The sequence below is a fragment of the Gymnoscopelus microlampas genome (genome assembly GCF_963454915.1).
Source record: "Gymnoscopelus microlampas genome assembly, chromosome: 7".
Lineage (NCBI taxonomy): Eukaryota > Metazoa > Chordata > Actinopteri > Myctophiformes > Myctophidae > Gymnoscopelus > Gymnoscopelus microlampas.
The window spans coordinates 24029350-24040747 of NC_139944.1; the positions used below are offsets into that span (position 1 = coordinate 24029350).

Genomic DNA, 11398 nt, shown 5'->3' on the forward strand with positions numbered 1-11398 from the left:
AATCACATGGTGGCCATTTTGCTATTACTGAAAGGTAGTGTGAGTGTCATTTTTTTGGTTAAAAGGAAAATATGTTTGTGAAAAGGTTAAAGCTCTATATTCTGATAGTAGTAATAATAATAATAATAATATCTGGAATTTATATAGCGCTTTTATAAGTACCCAAAGACCTTTACATGTGTGTGGGGGCCAGGGGAGAGGACAACAAGCAATAAAACACTAAAAACAACGAGTTCAAATCAAAGTCAGTAATCAGTGCTATAGAGTGTTTGTTCAATTTAGTATTAAGTAAGAGTAAAATGTCTGCTGTGTGAATATGGTCCATGCAGTGTTACTATTATAGCCAGAGCATGTTTGTTGCACTGTTTTGTACTAGTGTTTGGCTAGTAGATGGCCTGTGGTTTACTGTGTGTTTCCCCCTGCTTTGCTCTTCCATGTGCCAGAGTGTCCTGTGGGGATGTTTGGTGCCAGCTGCCAGCTCAAGTGTGACTGCCTTAACAATGGCACTTGTGACAGGGTGACAGGAACCTGCCAGTGTGGGCCAGGCTACTATGGACATATATGTGAACACGGTGAGAGCAGCATATTAAGTGGCACTTAGAATGAGTTAGAGTTGAAGAATTTTGCTCCATCCTATGTTGGCTGCACACGATGGCCAAAGAAGATTTATAATCTGTTAAATAGCATGACCGACAAACCACACGCAAGAAGATGACACAAAATGTCGATTGTATGTTTTGTATTTTGGATTGTATGTGTTAATGTGTATACATCAGTCCTTCGAGCTCTGGTTCCCAAAGTGGGGTCCGGGGACCCCCAGGGGTCCTTAAAGGGGTTCCAGGGGGTCCCCAGCAAAATAAGAACAGCTATTTTTGAAAAAGAAATGACAAATCTTCTCTGGGGCACAAAATCTTTTCAAATTGGGGGTCCGCGGACAAACACATATGGGGCTCTTGACATGAGAACCTGCCTTTATTAATAGACATTTTCACATGTCCTGTGCCTCATCCTCAGTCTGTCCCCCTGGTCTCCATGGCGATCTGTGCCAGCTGCGATGTGACTGTATGAATGGAGCATCTTGTCATCCTGCGTCAGGCCAGTGTGTGTGTCTTCCAGGTTACCATGGAACCCGATGTCACAGAGGTCAGCCAAACACTTTATCTTCATATAATTGGTCCTCACCAATGCTCTTTATCTTCATATAATTGGTCCTCACTAATGCTCGTTATCTTCATATAATTGGTCCTCACTAATGCTCATTATAGGATGGCACAATTTCCATCTTCTCACTCTCATTGGTGGACTGTGGACAGTTCAGATTTTTGCCTACCAAATGACATCATTTATGGGGATTCCAAGCTAATAGAAACTACAGCCTTTCTCTTCCTGGAAAGTTAGCATGCTGAAATAGAAGCCAATAAAAAATAAAAATGACCAAACCTGCCTCCCGATGATATCACTTGTAGGCAGGTTTCTGAACTGTCCACAGCCCTCCTCTGAGACACAGAGCGAGTAGACAGAAATTCTCAGAACTTTCTGCTGTTCTATTTATTTATTTTTTATTACTTTAAAATGTTCTCTCATGACATTCTCTCATCTCCACAATAGGGACGCAGGGTTGAATGTTAATATTAATTAATAATGTTAATTAATGTTAATTGATGTCTTTATTACCCCAGAATGTGACCAAGGGACATATGGACAGGGCTGTGCTAAGCTGTGTGACTGTGAGGAGAACAGCCCTTGTGATCCAGTCACTGGGAGATGTCTGTGCTCTTCAGGGAAGACTGGAGCTACATGTGACACTGGTAAATTAATAATGTAGTAAATTGCTTCTATCATTACAGTTCCTAAAATGTGGGAAACACTTCATAATAAAGGATACCAACTAATGGATCATTTACCATTTTAAAGATTTTTAATGGTACAGTACAGTGGTGTGTTCTACCGTCAGATGCTGTATACGCCGTACACAGTCCAGATTATTTTGGGAAGAAGCGTATACAGTCTAATAACCATTTCATCCATTGAAAACGCGAGAGCGTATACCTTGGACTACGCGCATCGTATCGTAGCGTATACCTTCAGAAAAAAACTAGAACACAACACTGGTACAGTAGGTCGAGCACTTTCGTTTTATATCATATGTGGTAATATTGGTAACGTAGTATAATGTGACTATTTTTGTCATGTGACATAATAGTGACTTTTTTGAGAACATAATTTAGTATTATGACTTTGTTTTTCACAACATAGTATAGTATAAAATGTTATCAAAATGTGAATGCACTGTAAGAGACCTTTTTCACGGCAGCCATCACGGCAGAATACGGTATAGAGATTAGCCACGTTGTAGATCTGCTATTTCTGGCTAATTCCCCCCAGAATATGGATGCAGAGGTTCAACGTGGTTAACGTTTCTCTGTTGTTTTGTGTATGGTGCCAGACTGCAAAGCCAGCCGCTACGGGCCAGACTGCACAGAGTCCTGTGAGTGTAAGAACGGGGCACAGTGCGACCCTCGGAATGGCCGCTGCACATGTCTCAACAGTTGGATAGGACTCACCTGTCAGGAAGGTAATGAAACGGTTCAGCATCACAAATCCACACATACACACTTCCACTTAGTCTCTTGTCTTAACCACTTAACCTTATATACTTGACCGGGGTCCCCCAAGACTCTATAGTTGGTCCCCTCCTTTTTTCACTCTACACCATCTCTTTGCCGAAAATAACCAATCTAGATTGGCTAATTTTGCTGAATGTCCGCGTGGTTAACACACAAAGCATCCCATCCTTGCATCCACTGGAATAGCTGGTGACAAGTTTGCAAGTCAGCACACAAAAAAGGCTTCAGTCAAACTTTGCAGCGGGTCATTTTTGACTTTTTGCTGATTTGCTAAATATGTATAAAATACCTTATTTTAGTGCTGATGCTATTCAGTTATTGTTGGACCTAAGTTGTTATAGATTAGTTTGTATTATGCTGTATTGTTTTGTCTACCCCGAGCATATGGCAAGACAAATTCCAATCAGTGTTTCATTGAAAGGGTTATTCATTATTGAATCGTGAGGGGATAATATCTTGAACATATAGAACCCTGTTCTGAACTGATCGCCCTTGTGTATGTTTTTTTTTTCCTTTTCTCAGGTGGGCCCCCGCCCCTCCCATATCGAAGAACGACGGAGGACTCGCATCGGGACAATTTATTATAGCGCTTTCCTCAACAGGAAAACACAAAACAGACCATTCAGCTGATTTACTGAAGTGACTCAAGTGTTTAAAAGGCATTGGAAAATACCACAACCTTGGGACAGGATTTCGCAGCACATAAAACCCACAAGGAGATAAGACTCTGATGAGAACCGCAGTTCCATGTTGGCTCCCAGTGTGGACAGTGCTGTCTATTTTCGTACTGTGTGTGTTGAAGTTTGCTTTGAACTGAACTTGGTCTCAGCCTGACCGGTCATTTGGTACGTTGTGATTGATTTCTACCTATGAAAGGGACCTGCTCAAAGTTTGCTTTGCCCTGAGCAAAACTCAACGTTCTCCTGAATTGAGGAACATGCTTTCTGGAGTCTGGACTGGAGAATACCACATTACAAATCCACTGTACGCTATTTGAGACTATGGCACGAGTCCTGTACTTTTTTTTTTGTTGCCTTTTGTATGTCCATCTTTCATGAAATACCATTTACAGGAATGTAAAATGCAATGTAAAAAAAAAATGTATATTTACATAAGGACATTGGTGGTATTGCTGGATATGCTACCACACATTCTGAAACCAGAGCAAATGCCTCGTCACTTGCTTTTCACCTGCCATTACCATGAAGTCATTTGTTTGTTGTATTCAGTATGGAGTAACATGTAATTAAACTATTGGTGCTATGGAGCTTCACTGAGATTCTAATGGGCTTCTATATATTAACTATTTGTACAGTGTAATACAGCACAGTGAAGCCAAGCTGCTTTGACAGCTGGATTAATGACAGCACCTAATGATTGCACAGAATGATCTCCTATGCAGTGGCCTTATTCAAGTTGAGGCGAGTCTTCTTAACAAGGACTTTGTTTGTGTGTATAAAGTGCTTCTACATATTTATATTTCATACCGTTGTACTGTATGCAATTGAAGAATATATTGCAATTTCTAAGTATGCAGTTGAAGAATATTTTGCAATTTCTAAGTTGAGTATTTTCTTGTCCACTGGAGTGAAAAGACTTTACACGTGTTCCTTACCAACACCACTCGGTAACCACATGGGGCCTATTTCACGAAAGCAGAAATAGGGGTTAAGCCTGGATTTAACACCTATTAGCGATGAATCGGTTTCATGAAAGCTGAATTGCCAGATTAGTTTAGCCAGAACACTCTGGATAAGTTTATCCATGACTCGATTTCACGAAAGAAAGTTTACGCAATCCTACCTTAGTTACCATGGAAATTTAGCTGTGAAGTTAGCCTGGGGCTAACAGCCAAGTTTACTTAATCCAGTGCCTTGTTCTTCAAGTTTTTCCACAGTTAATTCAACACATGTGTTTGTATATGGACTCATTTTAATGACCCTGCATTCAAATAAAATGAAATAAATACAATAAGATATAATCAATTTAATTATTACTGAAATAGAGTGTGACCATGAATCATAATTGTTTCACAATGACTCATGTGATATGTCATTGTCACTCTGTTAACACTATAGTTCATATTGTTGTTAGATGTTTGATAATATATATAATATATAATATATATAATATGATAATAATCTGTAATATTATCAAACATCTAACAACAATATGAACACAATCTGTAATATTATCAAACATCTAACAACAATATGAACACACACACACACACACACACACACACACACATACATTATTAGTTACGGGTTTAAAAGACCCTCTTACACTGTAGGCCTACAATGTCAATGAGGAGCATATTTTAAATTATCAATTTCTAGTCAATGGAGAAATTATTTTTGATTTCTTGTCCACCTTTGGAGTTACATCATGATGGCAAGGTAACTACACAACCCAAACCTCCTATACCAAAGTGGTCTTGCCCTTTAACCCATGGGTCTACTATCTTTTTTAAGCCTTTATCATAAAGGTTGCTGGACAATATATAGAGGATGAAATGCATAATTTATTATATAATATAAAGGTAATATCAAATACATTGTAAAAAATGTTATATTATTTCTCATTTTGCTGGTTTCCCCTGAAACCCCTTTACTGTTACAGAGTAGAACTGCCTTAGAATCTCTGCTGATGATGTCACAGGTAGTTAATAGCAATCATATCTTAGATTTATTGAATTTATTGGGTGGGGGGGATTCTACCATTTCGTAATTCATTGTCAGTAATCCATCCTATCAGCGTTTTGCGACGACGTCGTATCGACGTTGTAAAAGACGTGTCTTTTCAACAGATATCTCTTTACCCACTGCATGGCCACACACAATACAACGCCCACGTGCATACGCCGTCCGAGTCAGACCTCAGTCAGTGTTTTGCAAAAAATACGTTGAAACGACGTACTCGTATGGATGGCGTTTGGGCGTTGTTGTATTGTGTGCCCAGTGAGTAGGTCCTGGAAGTCGTCGGGCGTGAAATAGATCCAAACGTTTTTGTGTCACTACCGAAACTAAAGTTAAATCCGAAAAAAGCACTAAGTGTGGAGGCCAAAATTGTCCCCCCAAAAACCTGTTAGGAGTACTTTCAGGAAATTTAGAGTTGATTGATAGTACTTTGTAGTGTAACATTTTTTTTTCACCATTGTGTCACTACCGAAACGAAAGTTTGTCACTACCGAAACGAAAGTTAAATCCGAAAAAAGCACTAAGTGTGGAGGCCAAAATCGTCCCCCCAAAAACCTGTTAGGAGTACGTTTCAGGCAATTTAGAGTTGATTGGTAATTTTCGTTTCGGTAAAATTTATTTTACCGAAACGAAAGTTAAATCCGAAAAAATCACTAAGTGTGGAGGCCAAAATCGTCCCCCCAAAAACCTGTTAGGAGTACGTTTCAGGCAATTTAGAGTTGATTGGTAGTACTTTGTAGTGACTTTTTTTTTTTCACCATTGTGTCACTACCGAAACGAAAGTTTGTCACTACCGAAACGAAAGTTAAATCCGAAAAAATCACTAAGTGTGGAGGCCAAAATCGTCCCCCCCAAAAACATGTTAGGAGTACGTTTCAGGCAATTTAGAGTTGATTGGTAATTTTTGTTTCGGTAAAATTTATTTTACCGAAACGAAAGTTAAATCCGAAAAAATCACTAAGAGTGGAGGCCAAAATCGTCCCCCCAAAAACCTGTTAGGAGTACGTTTCAGGCAATTTAGAGTTGATTGGTAGTACTGTATCTTCTTCACCCTGAAGAAGCAAACAAGCGAAACGCGTTGTGCAAATAAAGAAAGCAAACTCAGTCCTGGAGTTGTGCGGTCCCTTCTTTTGAAGGTTTTTCCTTTTAGTTATATACATCTCTTGCACTGACCTGCACCTCCAGTCGAGGTCTTACAAAGATGTGCACGAGTCTTATTTAGTTCATATATATATATATATATATATATATATATATATATATATATATATATATATATATATATATATATATATATATATATATATATATATACACATAAATATATGTTTTTTTGTTTGTTTACGTAGAAACTCATGTACATTCTGGGTTAAAATGGTTAATTTAATTATTGAATAAATAGCATTCAAAAATACATAATGTTAAAAGGTTTATATATTACAAAAAATGCTGTGCCCATTGCTGAGAGGATTTACAGTAATTGGGCAAAGAGTCACATGGTCAGAGTGAAGCTGTCAATCACAGTCAGAAGCAAGCAGAGCTGACACAGAGAGGTCTCTCTCTCTCTACGTCGTCCTCAGGCGAGCCGGTGGCAGTGGCCGGCTAGTCTCACCCTCCTGAGTCATGTTTAAGAGACACGTCAGAGAGAGAGAATAATATTGCTACAGTTCATGGTAAATGTGTGTCTGTTACATATTGGTCTGTGGATATGTAATGTGTTGGGAACAGGAGTAGAAGACTAGTAGCATAGATTAGATTAGATGTCTTTATTGTCCACAAGGGAAAATTGTTTTGCTCAGGTCAATGCATTCAACAAGACAATACATAAATAAACACCACAATTAAAACACCTAGCAAAGTACTTCAATTCTATAATAAAAGATAAAAAGTTCTAAAAATGTAAAAGAGACTTTAAAAGAAAGCAATGTCCTCTCCACACTTGTGGAGCACCCACCCCATAGGTCCAACACACAACGCCTCGCAGCGCAACGCGAGGCGTTGTGTGCTTGTAGATCTGCTATTTTGGCTAATGTCCCCCTCCGAATAGAGATGCTAGGGTTCAAATAGTTAATGCAAAATAAAAGAGTTCCCTATCACACAAATATTTGGAGGCCCCCCTCTAGTAACTCTGAGGACCCACTAGGGGTCCCGGACCCCCCGTTGAAGACCCCTGGTATAGAAGGTAAAGCCGGTCTGTTACCTTGTTGTCTCGTGCGCTCCAGAACCCAAGAAGCTTTGTTGGAGCAAAGAAAGAAACTATTATTCATTCATTTATTTATTCATTAATTCTTATTCTATTTTATTTTATTGTGTACAGCACACAATATCCAGTTGAAACAAAGTCACAGCTATCTAACTTTGACTTGCCTATAATAGTGCGGTGGCTTATTTTGTCTTATTTTACTTACTGAATTGTCTTCGTTTGCTAGAACTGAACTAAACTTTGTTCAATTAAAACAAAAAGTATTTCTCTCGGTCGTTATTTATTACTCAACAGGTGTGCTTGCTTAACGTGTCAGACGGTCCCTAGAAGAAGGTACTGTTTTCATCCAGGCTGTAAATAAGGTACCAGCTGAATGACAGTGTTACTTTAAAGCACCTTACATTTATGTCATATCATATACTCTATACTAAACATACTCTAAACGTCGTTTAACCACTTAGACCCCAGCATTTTCTGGGGGGAACATTAGCCAAAAAATGTACAATCTACAAGCTCACAACGCGTCGCAAGGCGACGCGTTGTGAGCTTGTAGATCGGCTATTTTTGTCAAAGAGATTTGTTGTACAGTAGATGGAAAAAGAACGCAGTGAGGTGAAGTGGTGAAACTGAAGTGATATTTATGAATTCCAAGTATTATCAAAGTATTCTGCAGCACCCCTGGCCCGGCACCCTAGGGTGCAACGGGGGGGGGGGGGGGGGGGGGGGACTACTTGAGGAACCCTGCTCTGGAATTGCTCCATACTCCCTAGGACAGTGGTTCTCAACATTTTCAGGCCGCGACCCCCGGAAATAATCATATTTGGACTGGGGACCCCTGAAATAATCATATTTGGACTGGGGACCCCCCACAATAATCATATTTAAACTGGGGACCCCCCACCCTGACAAGCACTTGGAATTGTAGGAGTTGAGGCATTATACATATAGTTTGACTCGGTTCCACAGATAAATATTGTGAAAATAGCAGATCTACAAGCTCACAACACCTCACAAAGCAAGGCGTTGTGAGCTTGTAGATCGGCTATTTTGGAAAAGTTTGCCTTTGTCTTTATTCTATATTCTTTGACAATTTGGCCAATAATATGTTTGACTAGTTTATATAGTTTGTTGATTACTTTTGATGTAATAATGGTGTTTTTATTTTCTTTCTTACTTTGTTTGGTATTAACAAGGTCTTTAAAGTCCTTAAATTGTCACTTCACTGACATCTGGGACCCCCCCGCCTAAAAAATAAATAATCATGTGGTCCGACCCACAGGTTGAGAACCACTGCCCTAGGAAGCAGGGAGGGGCGGGGCTATTTAAGTCCTCTAGTTGTCGCCCCTCCCCCTCTCTCACACCCCTACCAGCAAACACAAATGTTTGTGGTCCAGACAGTGTGTTTGTGTGTAAAAACAAACAGTCTTATAGTGAAATAAACAACTTATAATGTAACATTACTCTACGTGGGCGTTAAGTTCTCAGTGTTTTAGCAGGCTGGTGAAACAAGCTGCTACTAAAACACACTGTGGAAACATTTCCACCCATCCAGACCAGACAGGTGAGTTTTCTACTGTGTGTTACTGTAGCTACTTAGCTAATTAACTGCTCAGTATTAAGGAATTGATGAAATTGCGTGTAATTTCACTTTTATTTGACTTGGTAAAAAGCAGCAACTGGTCAGGATGAAGCATTGTTGTGTGATGTGAATATGAGCTGTTTGTTTTAGCCCTGAAACATGACCGTCATATCATGACCAGTCATGGATGAACTTCAACCTGGTGTTTGCACGTTCTTTATTACGGTCTATACATCTACATAACCGTTCAGATTTCAAATATAAAGTGCTTACCTCATGATCACGGATGTTATAATTATGTACGGGTTCTCAGAAGTACCTGTATCTTCCGTATTGTTCAATAAAAAGCATTTTAATCCGATCGGTGGCCATTTTCTCCGTCTTTTTGCCATGTGCTTCAAACCTCGCTAACCTATCGGTTGGGAGGTGTATTGCACTCTGCTACAATATAACTCTATGAGGAAAATGGCCACCGATCAGATTAAAATGCTTTTTATTGAACCACACGGAAGATACGGGTACTTATGAGGACCCGTACATTATTATAACATCCGTGGCCATGAGGTCAGCACTTTATATTATAAATATGAACGTTTATGTAGATGTACGGGTTGTAAATAGAGAAAGTGCAAACACCAGGTTGAAGTTACTCCATGACGGTCGTGATGCTGACAGTCCATGTAGGCCTAGTCAGTGGTGTAAAGTAACTAAGTACATGTACTCAAGTACTGTACTTGAGTACAATTTTGAGGAACTTTTACTTAACTGGAGTTCCAATTTTCAATGCTTTTACTTCTACTCCACTACAATCATATGAAAACTTTAGTTATATATACATATATATATATATATATATATATATATATATATATATATATATATATATATATATATATATATATATATATATCAAAAATAGCAGATCTACAAGCTCACAACGTGAGCACGGTCTGAGCTATTGTCACAATATTTGTATACATTTTGGAAACTTTAAAAGAAACATTTCTGCATAATGAGTACCCTTACTTTGGCACTTTGAGTATATTTTTGATGCCAATACTTTTGTACTTTAACTCAAGTATGTTTTTAATAGCCTACAGTGCTTTTACTTGTATTTCTACATTGTGGTATTGATACTTAAAACATGCAAGTACTTTTTCCATCACTGGAAGTTGGAGTGTCTGTCTGTTTAGTTGTAGATGGAGGTTGAGTGAACAGTAGATGAAATGTCTATTGAATAGTATCCATATGTTCTGAGTGTTTTTAACTACTTTGTTAGTGCTGTGGTTTGTCATGTTTAGAGGTAGTGAGGAAGACAGCAGTGCTGGCAGTGATGATGAGTTACATTTTTTTTTTACTTAAAGGGCAAGACCACTTTGGTAGAGGTTTGGGTTGTGTAGTTACCTTGCCATGATGTAACTCCAAATGTGGGCAAATAAAGAAATAAAAAAATAATTGCTCCATTGATTAGAAATTGATAATTCAAAATATGCTCCTCATTGACTTACATTGTACGGTAAAACTGCTCTCAAAGTCACTCTTTTAGCACAAAAACGAACGCAAACAAAGTTGATTCAGACAATATAGAACATCACCAAACCCAGTACTGTTTTTTTTTTTTATATAAATGTCAACTTCCTGTTGATTTTGCCATTTTTAGTAGTAGAAAACCCGGACTGGATCGGCGGATCCAGATCTTCAAATTGTAAAATCAACAGGAAGTTGACATTTTTATTTAAAAAAAAAAACAGTACTGGGTTTGGTGATGCTCTATATTGTCTGAATCAGCCACGTTTGGGTTCATTTATGTGCTAAAAGAGTGACTTTGAGAGCTGTTTTACCATACAATGTAAGTCAATGAGGAGCACATTTTGAATTATCAATTTCTAATCAATGGAGCAATTTTTTTTTATTTCTTGCCCACCTTTGGAGTTACATCATGGCAAGGTAACTACACAACCCAAACCTCTACTAAAGTGCTCTTACCCTTTAAGTACAAGTATCAATACTGCAATATAGAACTATTTTAAAAGTCCGGAATTAAAAATGTACAAAAGTATTGGCATTAAAATGTACCAAAAGTAAAGTACTCATTGTGCAGAATGTCCCATTTCAAGTTCTCAAATGTATAACAATCTCTTGAAAGACCTACAAGCTCACAATGCATAGCGATGCGACTCATTGTGAGCTTGTAGATCGGCTATTTTCAAATGGCCGAAATGTATATAGGGCTGAAGTTGGATGTATGCTTTGTAATAATTAGATGAAAGCTAAAGTAAAGTGTTTTTTG

General features: G+C 38.4%; 1 protein-coding gene across 3 annotated transcripts in view; it reads left to right on the top strand.

Moving 5' to 3' along the window:
- The window catches only part of megf6b (multiple EGF-like-domains 6b), an 83223-nt gene extending 78552 nt beyond the window's left edge, over window positions 1-4671 (top strand). For 2 of the 3 annotated variants that reach the window (XM_084063601.1, XM_084063602.1), the window contains exons 34-38: window positions 444-572; window positions 1015-1143; window positions 1680-1808; window positions 2447-2575; window positions 3150-4671. In XM_084063601.1, the coding sequence (XP_083919727.1) occupies window positions 444-572; window positions 1015-1143; window positions 1680-1808; window positions 2447-2575; window positions 3150-3214 (581 nt within the window). In that variant the 3' untranslated portion in view covers window positions 3215-4671. The remainder of the gene's footprint in view (window positions 1-443; window positions 573-1014; window positions 1144-1679; window positions 1809-2446; window positions 2576-3149) is intronic. The other variant, XM_084063603.1, reaches the window with a different exon arrangement.
- The last annotated feature ends 6727 nt before the right edge of the window (window positions 4672-11398 follow it).